Raw genomic sequence first — 26,731 nt, 5'->3', positions numbered from 1 at the left:
TTGTCCTGTCATATTTCGAAATTGTCCAATTTCCTATTTCAAAAACAATATAAATATCATGTTTGGATTGGATTACATTTGATCCGCAGAGACACTCTGAACAGCAGCAACACTCACTATATTAATAACTGCAGATGAAGCAAAAGTGAACTTTGCGAGGGGAGAAATATTGGACAGGACAGAAAACACAGCAAATCATTTAAAGTTATTGGAACTGCTGTTTTTGTAAGTGACTTGTCGCCTCATCTCACATTTCCACTGTTTCTGAAAGAAATTGTTTTGTGAAAGTGTTTCTTTTTTCTCAGTTGACTCGTAAGAGCACAAATAATGATTGGTCAACAGTAGAGAGACGGGAAGGCTGGTATTTGTGTGGGAGGTGATGACGTCCAGTTAATGTCTAAGGAGACGGATCCTTAAAAATATTCATCCTTTTAAGGGTACTTCTGCAATTCACTCAGAGTTACAGGAGTTAGCGATCAGCAGGTGGTGACCAGCAGATGCTCAGTCAGCATGAATCAATGTGAGCAACACAAAGGAGAAGTGGAGCGGAGGCACCAAACATTAAGGTAAATCCTTGTATGTGAAAACCTTCTTGGCTAAAAACTCTTTTCTGATCTGATCCTGATTGAAAATACCTTTAAATGTGTGTCTAACATTTTTAGGATCCATCCTTTAAAGACAATTAGTTATACTGCTTCCATATTAACAGGGTTGCAATTGTGGTGCCATCCAACAAATAGCCAGATGTCTCAATTAAAGAAAAAAGACCCTTATTTTCAGTCTTCAGTCTTAAAAATAACTTCAAAATATTCCTCCTTTCTACTTCTGCAAGGCACTCAGAGTTACAGGAGTTAGCGATCAGCAGGTGCCAGAATATTTCGTCCAACTGCCAGAACAATATTTAATATAATTTAAAAACCATCTTGTATTTCATTCTACTTTCTCTTCTCCCAACAGAAATACACAGTTAGGGGACTGGAGTCGACCAGGGGGACTACAAATCGACGATTTACTAAAATCATTTTTACTAGGGCTGCCCTGAAATGATCGACCAAGCACTGGTCGACCAAAATTTCATTAGCCGACCAAAATTAGTCCATTGGTCGCAGGGCAAAAAAACAAAGATTTGGAGCCGTGTCTTGTCAAAATTAAGTGAAAATCTGTGTGATTGGCGGCTGGTCTAAAAGGGCCAGATACAGGAAGTCATGACAGTCACTCACTGTCAGTGTTTTGTTTTTTTTGAAGGTGGCAGGTCCCTTCTACATCACGGTCAGACAATAATTAACAGCCAATCATGTCGGGAAAGACGTCTAAAATATGGGATCACTTTGAAAAGGAAAAAAGGATGAACCCGAGAAGGTCACATGCAAACTTTGCAAGGAAAACTTCGCCTCACTCGTCCACTATGAACGTGACCTACCACCTTAAAACATGTAAGTAACGTTAGCCTAGCTACCTGCACATGTTCGACAGTCTCCTTGCGGATTTTTTTCTGACACATTCAGAATTAGAATCAGAAATAATTTGCCGGTGTCATCAACAGGCGGCAGACTTGTAGCACCCGGCTTTGCGCACTTGTAAAATAATGGTTATTAATTATGTTATTCAGTTGTTAGAGGCTATACTTGAGGGGTAATTTATACATGCATCGACTAATCGCTCTAAATTACGACCACCGGACGACAAAGACAATCCTTGGTCAGGGGCAGCTCTAGTTTTTACTCCGAGGAACAAGAAAAATAACACCATGTCCGAGGTTTATATTAGTGTTTGTTTACGCGTTCATTTATTTGCTTTTAGATGTTGATCCCAGATGGTCTGTGTATTTCACTGTGGAACTTAACTCAGCATAAAAACAGAATTGCAGGTTCAGAGGAGTGCTCTAGTCTTCTCAGTCTATAATATTATAATCAACATCCTGGTCTCTGAAGGCTTAAAGTCATCTGAACAAAGAATAATGAGAAGAAATCAATTTCCCCAGGGGCGTACTATTGCTGCTACTGTTCGTTCCTCCCTCGCTGCCCAAAGCTGTACGCATTCCCATTGTCTTTTTATCATTCTTTTGTGTGCAAGGTGTTTTTTATTGGCGATGCGCAGTCAGCATGAATCAATGTGAGCGACACAAAGGAGAAGTGGAGCGGAGGCGAACTTTGGATACCTGCTGCTGTGGGATTTGAGTCCAGGTTCGACATCAGCAGTTGTAACAGTGCTCCAACTTTATCTGGGTCCTTCGCAGCGTCACTTTGAAGACGTTCGGATTCATGAAAGTCTGGTGGAGCCAAGTGGGACTTGACACGCGGTCTCCACATCTTCAAAAGGTTTAATTTATCAAAAGTAGTTCTGTGCATCTACTCGCCAACTGGGTCTCTGTAGGTTTTAGCTAATGGGGGGTGTGGGGGGGTGGGGTGCGGTCGTCAGCACTCCAAAAAGAGAGTTTTACAGGTAGTAACTAACGCAAGGAAAACCCTATGGTATATGAATCTTCAATTAAAAAGGCTGGTTTTTAAACAATGCTCTCAGCAGGAAACAGGTGGATTGAATACTCCAGGTAGGGAATGAGTCCTTGCCCCAAGTGAAGGAGTTCAAGTACCTCTGGATCATGTTCACGAGTGAGGGGACGATGGAGCGTGAGTTTGGCCGGAGAAACGGAGCAGCGGGGGCGGAGCTGCAGTCCCTCTACCGCACCGTTGTGACCAAAAGAGAGCTGAGGAAGGCAAAGCTCTGGATCTACCGGTCAGTCTTGGTTCCTACCCTCACCTATGGTCATGAAAGCTGGGTCAGGACCCAAAGAACCAGGTCACGGGTACAAGCGGCCGAAATGTGTTTCCTCAGGAGGGGGGCTGGAGTCTCCCTTAGAGAGAGGGGGAGAAGTTCAGCATCCGTGAGGAACTCGGAGCTCATTTTCATATTTGTATGGTATTTTTCTATTTTCTGTTTATATTCTCGACTGTAGTACTTTGCTTCCTTGTCTGTTTCTTTTTTTAATCATTATGTGCACCAAACATTAAGGTAAAATCCTTGTATGTGGAAACCTTCTTGGCTATAAACTCTTTTTTCTGATCTGATCCTGATTGAAAATACCTGAAATGTCCCTTTAAATGTGTGTCTAACATTTTAGGATCTATCCTTTAAAGACAATTAGTTATACTGCTTCCATATTAACAGTGTTGCAATTGTGGTGTCATCCAACAAATAGCCAGATGTCTCAATTAAAGAAAAAAGACCCTTATTTTCAGTCTGCGGTCTGAACTTCTTCAGTGTCCGTGTGCAGTTAGCCTCTGGTGTTTGCTGCCTCTGGGAGCCGCTGCCACTGCCACCGCCACCGCCACCGCCGAGGCATTTACCACCTCAACTCTCAAGCTCACTAATTGCGAAAGGGTTTAAATTGCTCCCCAGAGGAGATCATTTGGTGACTGACCGGTCATCTACTATAAAAAGAAACGAGGATGCTCAAAAAAAAGAGGTATTATGTGGAACAATTACAGGACTTGTTGAGGGCCACGGTGCGTGCACTGTGGGCGGGCAATTCATTTGATGTGGGGTTAATTATGAGGCTGCTGCGGCTCAGTGTTGACTTTCTGAATGAACAATACAGAGGTCACAATGTGTCTGTCAGAAAGCCACTTTTTCAAAACAGAGATGAGAAGTTATCCTTGTTCTCGCTCTATAAAGATAATGCACATGAACACCTCTTTTTTTAAGTAAGAAATGCTGCAACACTTTAACACTGTTATCACGAATCGCTCCTTATCCCTTATTTAGTTTGAACTTATCTTATTTCAACATGCTATCCTCAAAGCAATTTCAGTCCAAAGCAACTGGACATGGTTATTTGTCTAGGAAGATGTTTCACCTCTCATCCAAGAGGCTTCATCAGTTCATGAACGCATCTGACCAGGCTGGGACTGGACCAGGACCAGGACCAGGACCAGGCTGGGACTGGACCAGGACCAGGACCAGGCTGGGACTGGACCAACTAAGCTCAACTCAATCCTAGGAGATTCAACAATCTAACCTCAAAGGAACAACTGTTCACAAACGTCCTCCTGTGACTCCAACGACTGTCGTTAAGACTCAATAGAGCACTAACGAAGTCAAGACCTACTTCAACCAACGACTGTCACTCTAACGACGGTCGTTGGCACTTGGAGCACAAAGGGTACCAGTGACATCATCGGCCTTGTGAGAGGTTAAATAACTGGATCTCACACCAGTTAGTTGGACCAGTCCCAGCCCGGTCCTGGTCCTGGTCCTGGTCCTGGTCCTGGTCCTGGTCAGATGCGTACATGAACTGATGAAGCCTCTTGTATGAGAGGTGAAACGTCTTCCTAGACAAATAACCAAGTCCAGTTGCTTTTGACTGAAATTGCTTTGAGGAGAACGACGACCTGGACACATGAGAACATTCACAGGCTCATTTCAACTTGCTGCTAAACTGCACACTGCGTATTGTTGTATATTGTATAGACCTACGTTGCAGTCTGTCGCATTTAGTTATTGTTTGATTTATCGTATGTTAGCTTTATTTTTATTTGATTAATGTTTTTATGCTTATTGTCACTCTGATCCTTTCCCATCTTTGTGTTGAAACTGTTGCACGATCATTTCCCTCGGGTAAATAAAGCTTCTTGAATCTTGAATCAGCAAGATCCTAATGTGCACCTAAACAGTCATCTGCGTAAGTTTTTATGAGCATTTCAGCTTCTGCACATTCATTCGTTTTTGCAAGCTTTCTGATGTAGTAACTCTGGTGCTAACGCAGTCTTTGTCTCTGAATGCAGATGCATCAGTGCTTTTACCTTCACCGAGCACTGACGCCAGCCGAAGCTAAAAGGCTTTCCTGCCATTATGAGAAAAGCAGAATTATCCTATTAGTGAGGGTCATTCTGACTCATGCAAACCACATTACTGGAACTCGCCAAGGTCACTTTGGGAAAGTTATTCTCCATCTCTCTTTTGCTTTACTCAACAGGTGCCACAGAGGCGTGAATGAGGAGGAAAGTAAATATTGCCAAAACATTTCAGTTCAAACCAGAATTTGGTTTCAAAGGAGGCTCTGGAGCAGGATAACAGCTTAGAAATGAATACTGCATGTCTTTCAACTATGAAAAAGTAATATTTAGACACTGGTGAGAAGAGGAACACTTTAACAAATAAGTAATTGTATCTTATTTTGACATTTTGGAAGTTTGGTCTCTCGTGATCTACAGTTATTTTGATATCGCTAACCTTCCTGTGGGATTTAGCAAACTCACGAACAGTACTGTGTTCATACGTTGTGTTAAAGGAGACGACTCACAGGCGTTCTCTAGCTTCTGTACGGTGACACACATGAAACAGAATATTTGAGCGGTGTACAGCTACAAGAGGGATTTAAATCAAATCCTTTGCATTTGATTGGCCTCCTAAAAAGTTGGCGGGCTAAGAGTTTAGCACAGAAGGAGCAGCAGAGGTCTGTCAGCTCCACACACACACCCCGATGAGGAGGACGAGGGAGCGATAACACACTTTCGGGTCGGAGCGGGCAGCACACACAGACCAGACCCAGCAGCCTGGAAAGTTTGGGTTCCTCGACAATAGTCGCCATAAACGCACGCCTTCAGCGACACAGAGTCGTTTTCATTTGACTGGGACTTTAAAGCTGCAACAGGTAAAAAAGCAACAAAAAAAGCCTAAATTTGAAGCAGAGTGAGGGAGCACTCACACTGTGCATCCGTTCCGTGCTCAAACAAGTTTTACGGGTAAAGCCTAGTTCGTTTGACCAGTGTGAGTGCAACCGTACCACGCCTAACTGCGGCACGCTCCGAGGTCTGTGGAAAGATTTGTAAACAAAGCGACGCATCACGGTGACGTCATCAATGCGAGTGACGTGTTACGGCGTGATGACGTATAGGCAGCAAGAAGCATTCGCCGAGGCCCAGGTAGTGTGAGTACAAACGGGCCTGGAGGGGGGGACAAGGACCCTAAAGCACGGGGCCCGGTACGGAAGGACAGTGTGAGTGCGCCCTGAGACCTCTTCCTGCAGCTCTCTCCTCTCTGTCCTGTCACAAGCTAGATTTGCAAGCGGAGGTGCAGGAGTCAAGTTTTCCCTTTATCATTTATTCTTTCTCTGCTCAGACACTCACAGACCATGTGTGACACATTCAGGCAGAATAGTTAACAAAACCCAAATCTAGTGTCAAATCCCATTACTCAGTTCACCGGGAAACTAAAAAAAAAATTTTAACCTGGAATTATTTAGAGAAAGAGATTTGTAGAGAGAAAGGTTAAGTTCAGGAGAGAGAGAGGGGGCGGCCGGTGGCACAGTGGTCTGAGCCCCATGTGAAGAGGTCATTGAGGCAGCAGTCGCGGGCGGAGACCTGCGGCCCCTTGCTGCCTGTCTCCCCCACCCCTCTCTCTCACCCCATTTCCTGTCTGTCCTATCTAATAAAAGCTTTGAAAACTGCCCAAAAATAAAAAGAGAGAAATGGGAAAAAAGATGATGAACATTCAAATATATTTCACGCAGAAACAAAATCAACATCTCTCAAACAGGAGGTTACTGGTCCAAAAACATCATCATGCATAAACAACAAATGACAGAAGTAAATTCAAAGGGAGTCAGGGTGTGTGTGCATGCGTGTGTGTGTGTGTGTGTGTGTGTGTGTGTGTGTGCGTGTGTGTGTGCGTGTGTGTGTAATCAAAGAGTTGAGACAGAGAATGTGTGACGTGAGTGTGAACAAAGAGAAAGTGAGTCTGTTATCTGACACCTTGAACAAAGATCACACCTCCCCTCCTCTTCCTCCCTTTAACCCTCCTGCATTGATCTCCCTCTCACTGTCCTCCTTCATTCCTCCGCTGACCCTCGCTCGTCCCCCTCATAATTTATTTTGTGCTCCTTGTGCCTTCTGCTCCATCTCTCTACCTCATCTTCGACACCTGCCTAACTCTGAACTTGACAGTCTCGTGACGGTTTCTCCATTTTAATCTATTTTTTAATCCCTCTGCACACGGCACAAGAAGGTACCACAACTAAAAAAAGCCCTGTTCAGGTTTAAGGTCACAGAAGTAAATGATTCAAATAAATCAACATTCACAGGGCAGGAGCTGCAGTACCACGATCATCCAAAGGTGGATGATACTCCACAGTTTTCTTAATACTTATAACAATACATATGTATTATATTACGGGGGCGATGGAGCGTGAGTCTGGCCAGAGAATGGGAGCAGTGGGGGCGGTGTTGCAGTCGCTCTACCGCACCGTTGTGACGAAAAGAGAGCTGAGGAAGGCAAAGCTCTCGATCTACCGGTCAATCCTGTTCCTACCCTCACCTGTGGTCATGAAAGCTGGGTCAGGACCCAAAGAACGAGGTCATGGGTACAAGCGTCTGAAATGTGTTTCCTCAGGAGGGGGGGTGGAGTCTCCCTTAGAGAGAGGGGGAGAAGTTCAGCATCCGTGAGGAACTCGGAGTAGAGCCGCTGCTCCTTTGCGTTGAAAGGAGCCAGTTGAGGTGGTTCAGGATCATCTAGTAAGGATGAACCCTGGGCGCCTCCCTATGGAGGTGTTCCAGGCACGTCCAGCTGGGAGGAGGCCTCGGGGAAGACCCAGGACCAGGTGGGGAGATTATATCTCCACACTGGCCTGGGAACGCCTCAGGATCCCCCAGTTAGAGCTGGTTACTGTGGCCCGGAAAAGGGAAGTTTGGGGTCCCCTGCTAGAGCTGCTGCCCCCATTCCTGAACCCGGATAAGCGTTTGCTAGGTGCGCCTGAATGCACCATGAAGCCCTCTCAGAGCCCACAACTTTAACGTCCGTTCTTCGTTTCCATTACTCATGGGGAAGGCTAAACGTTTCAACTCCTCCCTTTTCCCTTAACCACGCCATTTCAATTGACTCGATGACTAGCAAAACTTTGAAAGTTCTTGAGGTAATTTCTTGAGACTCAAATGCTTCATCCATCATGCTTATCCCCCCCCCCCTTTACCCTCCTGTCTTACCGTCTCCAACCAGCTGCAGCAGAGCCAGGTCCAGCGGCCTTTTCCAGCGGGAGTTCTTGTGCAGGGCGATGCCGTAGCCTGTCGTTGCAAACACCTTACCAGAGCCGATGGTCATCACCTTGTGGAATAAAAATAAAAACACTTAAAATACCCACGCATACACATCCAAACACATTCAACTAGACTATGAGTGTTACTATTCAAGTAGAAAGACTGCAATGAGCTGAAATAGTTTCCTTATTATCACTGTCGCATAGACGCAAAACACCTTATCTCTAATATCGACATCACCAAACATCCCAGAGCCTGAGTGTGTGATATTGTTTCAGTGGGGGAATTAATACAGATCCACATCAGTTGTAATAATCACACAGTGGTGGCCGTTGAATGGAGCAGCTGGGAGCCCCCCTGCAGGCCTCAATACAAATGATCACTGGGCAGGATTTTCATTCTTGCTGTGGGAACCATATCAAATGCAAACTTATAAATAAATCAACACCAGTGCTGTCCAAAAAGGACAATAATTACCTAGCTACAGGCGGTTAGGGACAAATATAAAAGTGTCAGGGTGTGTTTGATTTATTTAATGCAGATTTAACTCTGGTAGAAGTGCTCATTTGGCATGGTTGTTGTGCTTCTGTGGCAGTTGTTCTTCCCACAGGAACGGGCTGACCGTGCTGGAGATCTTAGTTTTTTAGCACTCCGCACGTTCGCTGCAGGGTACTGGGAACATCCGTGTCACTGTGCAGAGCTGTGAAATTACAGAACTACTTCTTACCTTGCAGCCTTCGTCCTTTCTGGCCATATAGTTCAGAACCGCGGCATCATAAATGAAGGCATCCAGTTTCCTGCAGAGGAGGAGGGAGAGAGGAATATTACAACAGAGGAATGGAAATCACTGACCTGGAGCTAAATGACAAAAGAAGAAGTGCAACTCCTGACAGAGATGATGGATAAAGCCGTGCGGAGACAATGACTGTCTAAAAAGAAAACACACACTTGAAGGCAAAGGGGGCTTCTTTCCCGACACCATTTTGCACCAACAGTCAACAGTCGCACAGAGAGCTATTCATCACAGTGGAGGCAGAGATGTCAATTCTCCTCCTGCAAGAGCCTCAGCAGAGCAGAATACAATGATGATGCTGCAGCAGCAGCAGCAGGCTCACATATTCTCCTTCCACACTATTATGTTTTTAAATGATGACACAAGCTTTTGAGCTCTGTCGATATAAACACACCTGGATATCAAGAGACCATTCACATACACTGGGCATGTGTCTGTCAAACAACGTCATAGGTAGAACATTAATGGCAAAAAAGTCTGACAATGAGGTGGAACTGCTACTTAAAGTGAAATTCCAGCGTAAAATCACCCCGGGGTCGTTTTTCAGCAAAAACACTCATCAAATAAACCATCGAGACATTTTTTTGTGTGTGTAACAATTAACGGAGAGATCGGGAGAGTCGCTAAATGCCGAAATTGGCTAAAACACTGATTAGCTCGGGGCAGCACGGTGAAGACATTAAAACGTCTTTTTTAACACCTAATGCTGCTGAAAATAACAGCAAACCTCTGCAGCAGCATGAGAAGAGTCCCTACACACAAAACAAAGCACCAATGGGCTCCTTCCTTTGGGATTGACTTTGGTAATCCACTGTAATGGACTTTACTATGAGTGGAGCTGGTACAGGGGCCAGTAGGTAAGTCTTTAAAACACTCTTTAAATAAACTCTGGCTTCACTAACTACGCTGTTGCTGCTTTGTTTTGTGTGTAGGGACTCTTCTCATACTACTTCTCCATTACTAGTTGTTACACGAAAAAAATTAAGTAACACATGAGTACAAGGCGGTGACGGTGGTGGGTTACACAGATCCGGAGTCGTTGCAAAGCAAATACAGTGACATATCTGAGAAGAACTGAGTTATCCAACAATGGAGGAAGAAAGAGGAAATCACAAAAAGCCACGTCAGCCTCGATGATACTGGCTGACGCGGTGTCTGTGTCATCATTTTCAAAGGTCTCTGTTTCTGCCCGTCGAGACTAAAACTCAACCCCCTGGAGTTTTCAAAATTAAACGGGCTCCGCAGCGCTTCCAAACATCTCCGTTTTAATGGCTTTGAAAGTAGAAGTAGAGTGTGAGTAAGGCGTAAACGTAGTAGTGTGGATGTCAATGTAGGCTCTCCTCTACTCTCTCCTGGTCCCTCATGGTCTACACTTTTGCTCTGTTTACTATGCATCACATCCACAGCTCTCAGGCGTGTTGATGTGGAAAGGAGATTATTTATGATACAGAGTTAAAGCGCTTGTGTGGCTGGAGATTGTTTATGTATTGAAATGCTGTTTTAGGATGAAATATGTTATAGCATGGATTGAACCGAGGCTAGTTAGTTAGCTAATGGCTAGCTAACTCACAGTAACTAATAATAGCTAACTTATAGTTATAGACCAGCGTATCAGCAGCATCCTCTCGACGTACCGTGTCGACATTTACCATTATTTCTGATACCTTATACAGTAGATTAAACATTGAACTATTTGAAATGTAAAACATAGATGCAACTGTGATGAAAACATAATTAGATGCACCAATAGAAATCCCTCACTGACGAGGAAGAGCAGAAAAGGCAGCTCGAGGAAAACTGTTCACCAAACGTGAGCGAATTAAAGGATAAATTAGCGGACTCAATGTAACAGCTCGGCTCAGACTGATGATGTGTATCGCAGGATCTGATGACAACTGGGAACTACACCTGCTCCTCCTCTTCACATTCAGTTATATTCGCACTTGGGGAATCTGCACTGTACCCCCCCGAGTCCCCCCGGAAACACAAGGAGAGGGCGACCGTGCTGAAGGATGGGGGATTGAAAAGAGGTGAAGAGGAGGGTAGATGGTGGAGGAGGTGAGGAGGCGGGTGACAGGAAAAGGCGAGGAAGGGGTGGGGGGATGGGGGAGGGTTGGGGTTAGAGATAATGATTGGAGGGAGAAGGGAAGGAAGTGCAAAGCTGAAGCAAAAGGAGTTGATGAGCAATGAGCAAGGAGTTAATGAGGGAGGCGGAAAAGGGCAGAGAGAAGACAGAAAAAGGGTGAGGGAGTGACGGAGGGAGTTGGGAGAGAAAGAAGAAAGATGAGACAGAGATGGAGAGCGGATGTTTGGTGCCTCGACAGCCAAATCAAACAGAATCTTTACGCCGCTTTTCTTTGACGACGTAAACTAATGTTCCCCTCGTAAATAACGCCGGGGCGGGAGGTAGGGAGAAAGATATCGAAATAGACGTAAACAGCAAATAATGAGAGGGATGGTAGGCAGACTGAAGTGAGACAAGCAGAAAGTGATGTAAGAGGAACGGCGAGTCAGGATGATAAAAGGCAATGCATCATGGGTGCTTTAATAACACGGTACGTCAAATCTGCTAAGCACTGTAGCCGCTGCGTCTGAATGCCAAAGTGTGCGTTTGCTTGTCCCATTAAACATCTGAACCCTCATCTGCATCAACTAACATCACCCCTCCTCCTTCTCGCCTCCCTCCCACCTCAAACACGATGAGTGAGTGTATATTTTACGGTGTGCTTTGTGTACTCCGTGGCCCCACAGGCGAATAATAAACCCCCCTTGTTGGAGACAAGATGCGCCTGAGTGGCAGCCGGTGCTGAGATGGCAGGATTTCACCCACTGCACTGCGGTTGAAGTTAATAAGTATTACTTTTTTCTAAAAATCCCTTTTTTTTCCTCCACTTCTTGCGCCTCGTTTAGTCGCTGTGATCCTGATGGGACTGCACAGGTTACAACAGTTAGCTGCTGCTCCTGAGGCGAGACAACGATCAACGCACAACAGGTGGAGGAAGACAAAAGGGTCCTGTAATCGAAACGACGCGTGCACTGCAGCGTCGCCTCAAGTTAAAAATAATACATGCACGGAAGCAGAGGGGGGTGAGAACACTAGTGTACGTTTAAAGTAAGAGCAGGTGTCAAAACTGTGCAGCTTTGACTCGTGGATTACAGGAGGACTGTGGCAGACAGCGGAGGGTTTTTGAACTAAAGTGGATGACAGGTGAAGTGAATTTTTGGAAGATTTCTGTGGATACAGACTAAGGCTTCAAGTAAATGTCTGACTTATTTGACTCTTTACTCTTGTAGCCTCATTCGGCTGTTCCTTGACCTGATTGTAAAATATCAGCCTGCTCTCGTTCCTGGGCCGTCAAACACCGCCTTTGTCACAACGCTTTCAACTGTCAATGGTGATATTAGACACTCACTCAGAGTAAGTGCTCCAGGATTAAGAGCACAGCATGAGAAGAAAGGTTGGGATGGTGGAGGAGCTCAAAAACACCGGACCAACCCTAACCCCTAACCCTAACGTCCCGTAGGGGTTTGGTTTTGGCGTGAAACGCGTTGCCCGAGATTGGGGGCACGGGTACAAGGGTACTTTCTGGGACTCACTTTTAAAACCTCCTTAAAAAGACATGGGTCAGTTAAGAAAAGGTTATATTTCTCTATATTTAGTCATCTGTTGCAGTTGTTTGGTGATGGTGGAGGGTTGATGTTCTGAGAGGCAGTTGCGTCGTTCTGTCGTGGCGTGTGTTGTGGAGGGAGGGTTTTCAAAATGTCTGTGATGTGGTGGAAAATGGCTCCGGGGTGACTGTCAATTTGGATCTGTGGGGCTGAGAAGGGTGTGATACAGGAGAGGTTGGAGTCCCAGTCAATCAGGGTCTCCTTCACCACTTCCAGCGACCAGTCCAGTATTTTCTTGTGAGTGTGTTTGTGTGTGTGTGTGTGAGCCTGTGAGTGTTCTCATTTGTCCAGGTCGTCGTTATCCTCAAAGCAATTTCAGTCAAAAGCAACTGGACTTGGTTATTTGTCTCGGAAATTCCTGCCTAGACAAATAACCAAGTCCAGTTGCTCTTGACTGAAATAGCTTTGAGGTGTGTGCGTGATCATATGTTCCAGATTAAATTCGCCATGTCTGTGGAACTCTAGAGAAATGATCTTTAAAACACATCGCCTCATGTGGTGATGGTGAGTGCTGTGCAACCCCAAAATCTCCCCCTCCCCCCGCTCTCTGTTCCCTTCCTTACCCGGTCTTGAGGTTCTCAATGGCCTCCTCCACACCCTTCTGGTTGTTGCGGATCATGTACTGGTGCATGTTGGGGTAATTGGAGCGGATGTTCTCCTCCGTGCTGCCGTTTGGCACTGTTCCGAAACGCAGCGGCGGGTACTGCTCTGTCGGCTGCTGGAACTGTACGAGGAGAAGAAGAAGAAGAAGAAGCGGGTGAAGATTAAAGCGGTGGAAGGAAAAGAAGGATGTTGAGGAGCGGGGTAGAGGAGGAACTGCTACGAGGGTTCAGAGTCTTCACTTTGAAAGAGCGGCCTCGCTGCTACACTTTTCTAATGAGCCGAGGGGGAGACTGATAAAACAGATGGGGTTTGAAAGTGTCAGGGAAGCAGGATACACTGTTCTGTAGGTTTTGCTGAAACTGCACTGAGAAATAAAAAAGGAGGAGGCAGCAGAGTGAGGGAGTAACGCACTTCTTTCTGTTCACTCAAGCTATTCTGAAGTTGCCCACCTGTTGAGGAGAATGATCTTTTAGTTCTCTGTCTCATCTGTTCACTTTAAAAAAAGAACATTATGCAAACGCACACGTCATTCTGATTCTTCGCTAAGCTTCATCTCTTGCACGTCTATTCATCCATCAGCCCATCTGGTCACCCACCTGTTCATCCCTCCCTCCCAAACCGTACCTTTTTATCTGACAGCCCGGACACTGTGTCGATGTACTCCTCCTGGATCATGAAGGCGGCCAGGTTGGCCGTGTAGGAGGCCAGGAAGATGACAGCGAAGAAGGCCCACACCAGCACCTGAAAGGAGCGGAGGAGTGCGATGGAGTAAGATCAGTGGGGGCTGAATGTGACAGGTGTGAAAGCATTTCTTGCCGTTTCATTGTTAAACCCGTAGCTGATGCTCCGTCTTGCCCGGAGGGTAGAGTCGTATTTGTCAGCCTTCAGAAGTGACTTCTGCATTTGTCCTTTTCTTACTTGGATATTTATAATAATATAACAATTACACATTGGAGATTCTTTAGAGGGAATCATATATTTAACCCCCTCTCCTGACATCATCACTACTGTATCTGTTACAGTAAACACATGAATAATAATTCATGAATAATGAATGTAAGTGGGATTTTGAGGACACGATCTGAACGTGTAATGAAGTCATTTTACACCGCTGTATTATCTCTTAAAGCTGCAGAAGGTAGACGTAAAACAGATGCCAGAATTTTCTTCTTGCAGCTCTCCCTCTCCCCTCACCGCCCTGGGTCAACAAGATTGTCTCTCTCTCTCTCTCTCTCTCTCTCCTGTCATGGGCTCGATTTCCTTAAGCCTAAAATCAGAGCCAGGTGAAGTGCAGGTTTTCCCTCAGAACACTTAAAATACAATATGATGAATATGTTTTTTTTTGTTTGATTATATGTTCAGGATACAATATGGACCAAAAAAAAACAAAAAAGTCTTGTAGACACCCTCAAAAAGGCCTCCCAAAAAAAAATCAACATCGTTCGTATCGAGTATTTTCCCACTACATTTTCTCAATGTATTACTACGCATAAACATATCTGTTCAATGCACTGTATTAGTCCGTAGACCACCTTATGAGCCTTATCAGCTCCCTTATGAGCTGGAGGAGAAGAATAACTTCTGCAGAGAGACTGAACAGCTGACAGAGAGAGAGGGGAAACTCCTGTGGAAACTGGAGGAGAGCGCTGTCTGACAGGACGGTAAAGTGGTGAAAACAAACGTATTATACTTCACCAGCAAGATGGACTTCTCGCGTAAGTTTGGCATCTGATTCGCAGCCATGGGAGAATTGTTTTTCAACCACTCTTCAACTATTTTGACAACAGCACAGAGGATTTTGGGGTCAGGTGACTTCTCAAACGGCGAAGTGAGGATGACCTGGATGAAGCTCTTCCTCATATTTAAACTGAAATGGATTTTTTGATTTTATTAATTTAGGTAACTTAAACACATTTAGCTACGGCCCTCGTCCACAGCTGCTCATTGCTGCTTCTCCGAACTGTCGGTGTCCTAACAGCCGCCTACTGTAGCAACACATCGGCTACGGTTAAGTACCTCCTACAACCCCACTTCAAAGAAGACGAACTATCACTTTAAGGACTCGGCATACAGATGTTTGGCCGTGGTGCCTTTATTGCTGCTAGATGCTGCACTCTTGACATTCAGCCAGAAAGCAAGAGAGAGATGTGGATTAGTCTTAAACTAAAGTTACACTTGCAGCCGCTGATGAATGGGGTCATTTGCTTCCACAGTTTTTATGCCAAAAGTTAATTTACATAATTTTCCTAATGAATAAGATGAGAAATGTACACTTTGAGCTCCGGCCACCGAGGCATAATTTAAAAAGTAATCCCAGTGAATGAGGATTAAGTGTCTTTGCTCAAGGACACTTCTATGGAGGACTCGTCCTAAAAGGAGGGTTGAAGGACGGATCCCTCGCTTACAGTGAATCCCTGGTGAGGACCATGACCCTCGGGTCGATGTAAGACCTGACACAACTTTAATGTCTGACATTAAGAATACGTGGCTGTGAATTATCGATAGAGTGCGTTGACGCTGATAACCCCGAACATTTTGAGAATAAGCCTTCATTAAATATTACATTTCTTGTGGGGCGACTGTGGATCAGTGACAGAGTGGGTCATCCTCCATTCGAGAGATTGGTGGTTCGATCCCCACCTTCCCCGGTCCACATGTCGAAGTGTCCTTGGGCAAGACACTGAACCCTGAATTGCTCCTCGTGCTGCACATGGGTATGTAAATGTGGTGTGAATGGTTAGATTGGATTAGACGCTATGTAGATGTCCACTGCCATCAGTGTGAATGTCTGTGTGAACGGGTGAATGTGACAAACACTGTGTAAGCACCTTGAGTAGTCAGAAGACTAGAAAGGCGCTTTATAAGTACACGTCCATTTTGTCTGACATGACATTTGACTCTGCATGTGTTCTGAAATGCACTGGAATTGGAGTTTGTCAACAGTTTAACTAACCCTTTTTTGTAAAGCCCTTTGTGCAGATAATGAACTCTTGAGATGATTGGTGGTGGTGTTTTTTTTTCATGCAGACATGAAAAAAAAGAGACCCCTCGGGGTTTCACCTCCTGTGGCTCTTTGCTCTGCAGCAGAGGGAACACGCCTTTGACTGATTCCTCTCTTTATGTCGTGAGAGCACGGAGAAACAGCAGGTATTAAGAGGAACACTCTTGAAGTGATTGCAGCGGCTCATAAATCTGATAAATTTGACTTTTTTCATGATAACAATGCAAAACTGGGGTGTGCAGGGTGAGGGGGAAAACAACAGAAATGATATATTTGTCTAAGGAGCAGCACGGTTTAAAGGTGCGTTCGCCATTACATACAATGTCAATGCAAAGGCGTGGATAGAAGTGAAAAGACTGTATGTTCAGGAATTTTTTAGGAGTAACGGATTACAAAGTATAAAGTCAGAGAACTCAGATTACTTTATTGTAGTAAGAAGGAAAGTAATCAGTTATTTAGTTATGTTTTCAAAAAAGTAATCCATTACTTCTGAACCAGTATGTCTGTGCAAAAACCAATTAAGTCACTGCACCTGTCGCCGTCGGAGACTCCCGGTGACTGTTTTGCATATGAGAACGAGAATAGAAGTCTCTGCGGACACTGAAATGGGGAAGTATGCCTCTGCCCTGCTCGCTGTCAGATTGTTATCAGCCAACAGACCTGTGAATGTTCTCATTTGTCCAAGTCATCGTTAAAACAATTCCAGTCAAAAGCAACTGGACTTGGTTATTTGTCCAGGAAGACGTTTCACCTCTCATCCAAGAGGCTTCATCAGTTCATGTACGCATCTGACCAGGCTGGGACTGGACCAGGACCAGGACCAGGAACAGGCTGGGACTGGACCAGGACCAGGACCAGACTGGTCCAACTAACTGGTGTGAGATCCAGGTATTTAACCTCTCACAGGGCCGATGATGTCACTGGGACCCTTTGTGCTCCAAGTGCCAACGACTGTCGTTACGAGCCAAAAGGTTGCACAGACCTGTGAGATCCAGGTTTTCTGTTTAGCTTACTTTCTCCTGGATTCAGCAAAATACTTCTTTAATAAAGAGCCTGCAGCTCATGTAATTAGTCTGCAGAGCTACAGCTTTGGAGATGTAGACTGGCTACGCAATGATGGTCGAGGCAATACATTTAAAGGAAGGTGTTAGCGTGTCCTCTGGACAATGGTTGATGGGTTTACAAGTTACTTTTCTCTGTAGGTAATTCTGTAACGTCACTAGTTGCTTTTTGTTAGCAGTAATCTTGTAATGTTTCCCAATTTCCCAACACTGGTCACAAAAAAAGATTCTCCTGACGGAATTCACAGCGTAACTTATACGGCCGTGTTTGTGCGAGTAATGAAAGGTGGAAATTTGCTCCACGTTTTGTCTGAAATCACCTTCATATTTTCAATGAACTGCTGAATCAATGACCCAATGAATCAACCCCTCAACTAGCTAAATGCTAACTTTACCAAAGCAAACGTAATAGACTTTTAATGCTGCCCGTTAAGCTTTGATCTGGTGAGTTTCTGAGATAAGATTGATTGAAAATTTAACATTTTAATGGCAATATTTGAATGTGGGGCTGTGCTTCATGGAGAACAAAGTAATCTAACTCCTGCTGAAACAGGATTAGAGGAGGTAAAAAGTAATTTAGACATCTAAAACTACATCATTTGACCGGCAAATCACCAAATGAATGCCTCCTAGGTGCTCTGTCATTACCCAGTTCCCAAGAAAATGTAATAGTCCGGCGATCATCCTACAAATGAACTAATAAGTCAGTCAGTGAGTCGGGTTGAGTGATCACCATGATCTTGCTGGTGGTTCCTCTGGGATTCTCCACAGGCACAGAGTTGTTGAAGACCAGCGCCCACAGCAGCCACACAGATTTCCCTATGGTGAACTTAGATCCACCAGACTCTGAGAGAGAGAGAGATCAAGTTTATTAGGAGATTAGGAACTCTTCAACACACATACTTTAGTCAAGGTAGGAAGCTAGCATCAAGTCTAAGGCTAGAGAATGAGGTATTACAGGCTACAGCTACAGTTACAGTAAAACACAAGACGAATGAGATGAACGGCATTGCCAAACATATGTGGACACCAAAACTATAACCGTATGTGATTGGTTAACATTACAATCACGTACAGTGGGCACTAACGCGCTGCCTGGACGCGTTTGGATCCAAGATTTCCACCAGATTTTGTGTATTAGTGAAGTCCAACACATCCCAAAGGTGCTGGAAGGGGTTGAGGTCAAGGTAGGCCAGCCAAGTTAACCAAACAGGGGAAAACACTCCTTCATAGACCTGCCTTTGTGCATTATCTGTGTTATTGTAGACTATGATGCCCACATACCTTTGGCCGTGTAGTGAAATATTCTTTGTAATGCTGTGTTGCAGTGATGGCAGGGACGGGCTGCCAATAATAAGCTTAGAAGTGTCTGATGTGGAAAATCCAAGTTTGGAGTTAAAGCTTAAGGAGAGTGTAGAGGAAGTTAGAACAGACTCAACCTGGCAGAGACTCCCTGGGGTTGAATATAGAATCATTAAAGTGTAAAGCCTCAGACAGAGGGGATGGTTGAAAAACACAAGAAAATAGAGCCCAGAGAGCAATCTGGTTGGTTTTTCAAGATGAAAGGTGATGCTACATTTCTCCCTCAACGGCAGGTGTGGGGGGATCGATAGAGAGAAGGTGAGGGTTTGAAGAATCGTCTAGGTCTGCAGTGGAACTGAATGCATTAATGAAAATACGGAGGAAAGAGAAGAAACAGAATTGTCTATGACTTCTTGCTTAAACTCCTGTCGACTGTGACTGGCGTCCTGGAGCTTTGTTGGGACGTATCACACCCTACTACATAAGGGAAATACGTTGATAGGCTTTTTAGTGTATTTATAAAGGCTTAATTTGACCCTTAACATAATTAATTCAACTTATTTTGTCTTAACAACTGTTTTAAAAAGTGTTCTGGGATCAGAAGAATAGGTAATGAGAATGGCGGATACGATTAAATCCAGTGAAGCGAGACAGAAGCAGTGGTGTTTTTATCACTGAAGAAGCAAGAACTGACAAACAGTGATGAACCTTCCTGTCACTCCACGTCTATACAATTCCACTTGTGTCAATATATTACATAGCAATGAATAACATTACCCAATAGCTATAAAAAATGAATGAAGCAGTACAGAGGCGCAGCCAGTAAACAGTTGGAATAAATGAAAAACTGACATTACTGTTAAAATGTCAAAATCAACCACCACCGCGCCGCCAGTGTTTGTTTCATTCAAAATAAATAAGCCGGATCGTGGGTGTGGGGTAATTGTTTTGACTCATGTGCAGTGAAAAACAAAGTGGGATGCTTTGCATAATTTGAGCAAACACCCTCCTCAAATCAGCCCCCCCTCGCTTACATAACTGACGAAGTGACAAGTTGGTAATAATGTTGTGAAATGAGCAGTGGTAGCGGGATGATTGGCATGCCGCCGCTGGAGCGACTCGCTCTCTTACTCTTGGCGCTCTGCAGGCTGCGGTTGTATCCCACGGGGCTGAAGAACTCAAAGATGAAGACGGTGACAGCCACCACTGACAGGCACATCACAAACATCATCACCCACACCGCTGGGCTGTAGGGCTCTGCAACACACACAAACACACACACGCACACACACAAACATGCAAATCAGATAAAGTTTCTGAAGTTTGTCAGCTGTAAAGTAGCACTTGGAAAACTGTCTGTCAGGGCGGACTGTGGACAAAGAAGCTCAGTTAAAAAAGAAAAACCTTTATTGCCCACGACACCAACTTGCAACTTGTTGGGTTGAGAATATTTGAATATTTTGGTTCAGTAAAAATGTTTGTTAAAAGTCAAACCCTTAGAAACAGAATAAGTGGAAAGGACATACTCATTAAAATCAATGGCAGGATGGTCAGAGCAAAGTTAGCCCATTGCTAACTTCCATATAAACTGTCTTGCTGGTAGTCGCAGACTCACTGAGATGAGGTTTTGCAATCACAACCAAATGAGCAGTGGTCTTAACGTTATGAAGCATAGAGAACCAGAGGCTGAAGTCAACACATGGTCAGGCTCATTTTCTGTTACCAGTGTAGCATGAAATTATGGCTAGCCCTAACTAGCCAGCCGTCTGCTGGTTAGCTAGCTAATTCCATCATGCGTCCATGCTACACTGGTTACAGAAAGTGAGCGGAACAGCAGGCAGGTGTCCGCTCCAGAGACCGGCGACTGCTCTCCTTCGGTAGATGCTAGGATGTACCCACCGAACCAATCGCTAAATAAATCCGGCATACTTCGCAAGCATCATCAACACTTAAGTTAGCAGCTAGCCAAGGTTGGGTAGTGGCATTGACATGCTAATATTATCTTTTTTTAAATCTTTTTTGTGTGGCTCATTTTCTGTTACCAGTGTAGCATGAAATTATGGCTAGCCCTAACCAGCCAGCTGTCTGCTAGTTAGCTAGCTAATTCCATAATGCTTTAATGGCACACTGGTTACAGAAAGTGAGCGGAACAGCAGGCAGGTGTCTGCTCCAGAGACCGGCGACTGCTCTCCTTCGGTAGATGCTAGGCCGTACCCACCGAACCAATCACCAAATAAATCTGGCATTCTTCGCAGGTATCATCAACACTTAAGTTGGCAGCTAGCCAAGGTTAAGTAGCGGCATTGACATGCTGATATTATTTTTTCTTTGATCTTTTTTGTGTGGTTTTGATATGAGGCCATTTTGTATTATACAGTTCAGACAATTCAGAGAGACATAACCCTCTACTCTATCTTTTTATTTTAGTACAAGAACTTTGACAATCAAGCCAAAAAGTTAGATTTCGAGCATTAATGTGAGAATAAATAAAGGCAATACGACTTTGAAAGAAAGACACTATGAGGCAGGGAGAGCTGAAGACAGATCTGTGTACAGAGGCTCTCAGCTGCCGGTCGCACTGTGTTTATAGAAAAGACAAGCTGCCAAATGAGAAAAATGTTCCCTGTCTTTAGTACCAGGAGGAGGTATTTTGTACAGGCTTGAAATCTTTAATTAATTTCAATTTGGTTTTCAGAAATAAGTGTCATTTCTTAACTGCACAACAAAGTAAATAAGCATAGTAAACAGACAGGGGAGCTTGTCTCTCCATAATCCAAATAAATGGGTGCGAGTCTAACTGCCGGCTGAGGAAAAATGAGCAGACACTTCTGAGATTTGCCAAATTAATGAGGGATTTGCTGCCGACGCTAACAACAGCAGCGGTAACAGCTGTAACGCTAATCAAACAGCACCGGGGAGACTGAGCTGAGCTGCTGGGTCGACTCATCAACACCTTCGTCACTCAGTGTTACATCCAGGAAGAGACATAACAAAGAGCAACAGGCACTGTTTACATCAGAGGCTTTTAGCTGACACTGCCCTGCAGAGAGGCATACATTGCGGGAGCAGGTGGAGAGGCTCTGGATTTATCCATTAAACTCACCGCCAGACAGGGTTAATATGCTTTTAAGGCTAGCCTGTCAAACTGAGTGCCATGAGGACTGAGAGGCTGCAGGTTTTATTTCCATCTAGGTTTGTCGCAGGGTGTGATACCACAGGTGCAGGAACCTGTGTCACTTTGTTCACCATCTCATCTCATCTCATCTCATCTCATCTCATCTCATGTTCAGCCTCTTATTCGGGGTCGGGTCTCGGGGGCAGCAGCTTTAGCAGGGGACCCCAAACTTCCCTTTCCCGGGCCACATTAACCAGCTCTAACTGGGGGATCCTGAGGCGTTCCGAGGCCAGTGTGGAGATCTAATCTCTCCACCTGGTCCTGGGTCTTCCCCGAGGCCTCCTCCCAGCTGGACGTGCCTGGAACACCTCCCTAGGGAGGCGCCCAAGGGTTCATCCTTACTAGATGCCCAAACCTCCTCAACTGGCTCCTTTCAACGCAAAGGAGCAGCGGCTCTACTCCGAGTTCCTCACGGATGCTGAACTTCTCCCCCTCTCTCTAAGGGAGACTCCAGCCCCCCTCCTGAGAAAACCCATTTCGGCCACTTGTACCCGCGACCTCGTTCTTGTGGTCCTGACCCAGCTTTCATGACCACAGGTGAGGGTAGGAACCAGGACTGACCGGTAGATCCAGAGCTTTGTCTTCCTCAGCTCTCTTTTTGTCACAACGGTGTGGTAGAGCGACTGCAACACCGCCCCCACTGCTCCGATTCTCCGGCCAAACTCAAGCTCCATCGTCCCCTCACTCGTGAACATGATCCCGAGGTACTTGAACTCCTTCACTTGGGGTAAGGACTCGTTCTTTTCAATTTATTCTGGTGCTATTATCGATTGTTTTATAAGATTTTGGTAGAAGAGCAGTTTTGGGGTATATTAAATAAATCTGTAGCAACAATAGTTATGATGAATCATGATACTGATCACAAACTTTCTAAATCTGAAACGCATGCAGGTAATTACCAAACCTTGTTGAAATTATTCTTCAGGTATTTATGATGATTTGTAAAAAGCAGTAATAATAATAATACTGAAAATTCTTATAAATAGTATTTGTGTAGCACCTTTCATACAACGAATGCAGCATAAAAGTGTTTGACCATAAGGAAGTTGCATGATATAAACAGATAGAATGAACATTACGGGAATAGGATGCCACAATTAATGGAAAATAAGATGGAAAATTGAAGCATTAGCGCTAAACCTACAACCAGCGGCGAATCCTTGATAGTTTGGGCTAAAGTCTACAAGGACAGGTGCATTAGATTTAAATCCCAACTCCTGTCCCACCCACTTTCCCTCTGCTCTCCGAGTGGCCTCTGTGGGAAGTACGCTGTGACGTAAGACCAAGGGCGGAGGGGAAGTGAAGGAGGGGAAGTGGAACAAGACTGATGTCACCAATGGTGCTTTTAATATGTGAGGTCCTATTTTGAGAACATAGGAAGTCAAAGACATAACAGGCCTGGTGTTCAGGTGGTGCTTAAATGTCTTTTGATGGACAATTGAGCTTTTCTGAGTGCGGTCGAAGTCACCTGTTGCTAAGTGACTGGCAACATTAATTGCATTTGTGCTATTGAGTTGTTAAAAAATGGTGATTGGCATACGTGCTGTGAACAAGAAACGAGTTTGACAATAAAAATGATGAATAACATTGAAAAGGCCCCTTCTTTGGGCTCTTGCATTTATCATAACATCAGCTCTGTCACAACTTACCAACACGGGGAAAAATGACTACAATAGAAGGAACTGTGTATGAATGACTAGTTTGTACACTGCATGTAAGCCAATTCAAACACACGGACAAGATTTAAGTCAATGTTGTGCATTAAACTGAGAGGTCTTTTTCATGCTTACCCATGCACATTTATAGACATGAGTGTAGTCCAATAAATAAATATCACCACAAACGATTAAACGGCCATTATCATTTGTCATCGCTGCCATCGATATGGAGTGGTATGGCCCTACTCTTCCTTGGCTCAGTGGACCATTATCATCTATTGGTAATGCCAAAAGACCTGCATGAAACCAAGAGCCAAGTCAAGTTAAAGTTACATTGTAGGCTACATTATTAACTGTCTTACATAACAATCCTTATGTACTTAATCAATGTCACAAATGTAAGTAACCTAACCAATTAACGTTTTGTGTGAATTCACAACAAGTCTACAAGAGCGGGTCCTGACCAAGCTAACGGCAACCGTTACCATGCCAATAGATGATAACTGCCTTCTGACCCCTCTAGGTAGTAGCAGGCTGAAGTGTAGCAGGCTGAAGTGTAACAGGCTGAAGTGTAACAGGCTGAAGTGTAACAGGCTGAAGTGTAGCAGACTGAAGTGTAACAGGCTGAAGTGTAGCAGGCTGAAGTGTAGCAGGCTGAAGTGTAACAGGCTGAAGTGTAGCAGGCTGAAGTGTAACAGGCTGAAGTGTAGCAGGCTGAAGTGTAACAGGCTGAAGTGTAGCAGGCTGAAGTGTAACAGGCTGAAGTGTAGCAGGCTGAAGTGTAGCAGGCTGAAGTGTAACAGGCTGAAGTGTAGCAGGCTGAAATTGTAACAGGCTGAAGTGTAACAGGCTGAAGTGCAGCAGGCTGAACTGTAACAGGCTGAAGTGTAGCAGGCTGAAGTGTAGCAGGCTGAAGTGTAGCAGGCTGAAGTGTAGCAGGCTGAAGTGTAACAGGCTGAAGTGTAGCAGGCTGAAGTGTGGCAGGCTGAAGTGTAGCAGGCCCCTTTGAACCTTTGAAACTGGCGAGGTATCATTTGAAATAGGTGACCACAAACTACAAGGATTTGTTGACAAATACTTGTTGCAGGACTCTTGTATGGTATTGCATTAATTTGAATTGCACAGGTAATTAATAAATCAATAACTTACTATAGTGTACTGCAGACAACTTGTTTGCTAAAAGGGACACAACTGCAACCGTGTGAACTTGCGTGTGGAAGTTGTTCAATGTTTGAGGAACGTTACTGTTAAATATTGTGCTTTATTTGTATTGGGCTTTATGTAACATGGACATCAGAGGAGCTATGTTATAAGACCTGAAAAAATATGTTATTGTTAATCTTATGGACTTCATGAGCCATTTATACGCTGCGTTGGATTTAAATATTTATCTTGCGAAATATGTGTATTTGTGTAAAACACTGCTAAGCTTCTTTGTCTCATAGCATTCATTCTGTGTTTGCTATTCTGTGTTTGAAATATTGGATTGAGTTCTTTGGTCTGAAGTCTTTTTCTCAGGATGCAGCAGCTGAGAAGAAGCGGCTGTAAGCTTTCTTTTGATTTAACGGATCACCTTACCACCAACAAAACCATCAGTTTAGCTCGTCAGCTCTCGTGCGTGGATGTTTTGCATCACAGTGAAATTACCATCATATTTAATCCACTTACATAGTGCTTAAATCAAAATGGGCTTGGCAGTGGAAGTGTGTAAATAATTACATGGTGCACTGTAAATAATGATATTCTGTTTGATTTATTGTCTTTTACTCTGACGGGCGAAGAGTGTAAAGCAGCTGTGTGTTGGTTTCAAAGTGCTGTCAGACGTGTTTTATTCCTGCTTTATTCTGCATTTATGGACACTCTCGGTGGGTCTCAGCAGCTACATATCCACGTTGGACACCAGTAAATCTATTTATACACCCAAATGTAACCAGGAAACGTCAAGAGAAGACATCTGCTCTTTGTCAATGATGCCCTCATTAAAATTCACACCTGGGAGCTGACAGGTATGGTCAAAGTCTTGTCCTGGCTCCAGTGAGCGGATCCACAGGAGCACATGGGATTAAGGTAGGGGTTAATGGGGTTTACCTGCCCTTTCTCAAGGGACTTTAAGCGGCATTTTGCAACATGAGATGACAGCATCACTTATTCATTTTGCTTGCCAACTGGTTCCCAACAGGTCCACAGTTTGGAACCGGTGACCTCAGTACTCTGAGGACTGAGAGCAGCAGTAACACAGAGAAGTCAGCTCTGAACCTGAGAGCGGGTTCAGTGAGAACTAGAGCAACACAGCACAAGGACACGATAATGCATGACATGTCCCTTGCTACATTTAAATTAACATAATGCCATTATGGACAGTAATTAGAGATATTCTCCAATTAAGACATTTAGATGGATCCAATTAATATTCCAGTTTCCATATGACAACCACAATAATCCCATACATCATGACCGAACGAAGAAGGTTGCGGGTACAATCAGCCGAAATGGGTTTTCTCAGGAGGGGGGCCGGAGTCTTCCTTAGAGAGAGGGGGAGAAGTTCAGCATCCGTGAGGAACTCGGAGTAGAGCCGCTGCTCCTTTGCGTTGATAGGAGCCAGTGGAGGTTGTTCGGGCATCTAGTAAGGATGAATCCTGGGCGCCTCCGTAGGGAGGTGTACAAGGCGAGTCCAGCTTGGAGGACGCCTCGGGGAAGACCCAGGACCAGGTGGAGAGATTATATCTAAACACTGGCCTGGGAACGCCTCGGGATCCCCCAGTTAGAGCTGGGTAATGTGGCCCGGGAAAGGGAAGTTTGGGGTCCACTGCTAAAGCTGCTGCCCCCGCGACCCGACCCCGGATAAGAGGCTGAAGATGAGATGAATATTCCCATACAGAGTCTCTCTGCTCTGTATGTCTTAATGCTGCTATAGTATGCAGCAGTAGTGTTCATTATGCAAGTATCATATGCATAAATGATTTAATCTCACAAATCACAGCTGGAAGACAAGTGTATAGGGAAATGGAGATATTACTAAACTTTGATCCTAGCACTTCATGAAGCATTGATGAAACCACTGAAACTGCAACAAGCGCCTTGATTTTGGTTTGGAAAGTGTGTCAGCCACGCTTTGTTTACACATATTTTCATGAAGGTAGAGTGATTTTTCCGGTAGCTCCAACAGTTCAGCGTGTACAAAGACACATACCCAGAGAAAGATGCTTCACTTGTTAAATGGCACCACTGATGTTTGAAGCAAAGGACGTTAGTTTGTACCCTGTAGCATTATTCAATGATGAAACAATGGAAGAGAGACTGATCATCTAATCAGTGGAAAATCTTTGGCAGTGGCAAAATGTGGTAAAACCTGAATCTTAGTGAGATTAAGCATTTCATGGATATAATCGCCCTTCAACAATGTGAGTAGAATTCGAGTCTTCCACAGATCTTACTTCAATGA

General features: G+C 44.5%; 1 protein-coding gene across 1 annotated transcript in view; it reads right to left on the bottom strand.

Annotated features, from left to right (window-relative positions):
* Nucleotides 1–26,731, bottom strand: part of grin2da (glutamate receptor, ionotropic, N-methyl D-aspartate 2D, a) — a gene marked incomplete at both ends in the record, with an annotated part of 247,265 nt that overhangs the window by 17,567 nt on the left and 202,967 nt on the right. Inside the window, 6 exons of the mRNA XM_083925228.1 lie at nt 7,977–8,094; nt 8,755–8,824; nt 13,053–13,213; nt 13,717–13,833; nt 17,888–18,000; nt 19,588–19,713. Of these exons, the coding sequence (XP_083781354.1) occupies nt 7,977–8,094; nt 8,755–8,824; nt 13,053–13,213; nt 13,717–13,833; nt 17,888–18,000; nt 19,588–19,713 (705 nt within the window). The remainder of the gene's footprint in view (nt 1–7,976; nt 8,095–8,754; nt 8,825–13,052; nt 13,214–13,716; nt 13,834–17,887; nt 18,001–19,587; nt 19,714–26,731) is intronic.

The sequence above is a fragment of the Echiichthys vipera genome (genome assembly GCF_963691815.1).
Source record: "Echiichthys vipera genome assembly, chromosome: 13".
NCBI lineage: Eukaryota > Metazoa > Chordata > Actinopteri > Perciformes > Trachinidae > Echiichthys > Echiichthys vipera.
This window is presented reverse-complemented; position numbering and strand designations above follow the sequence as displayed.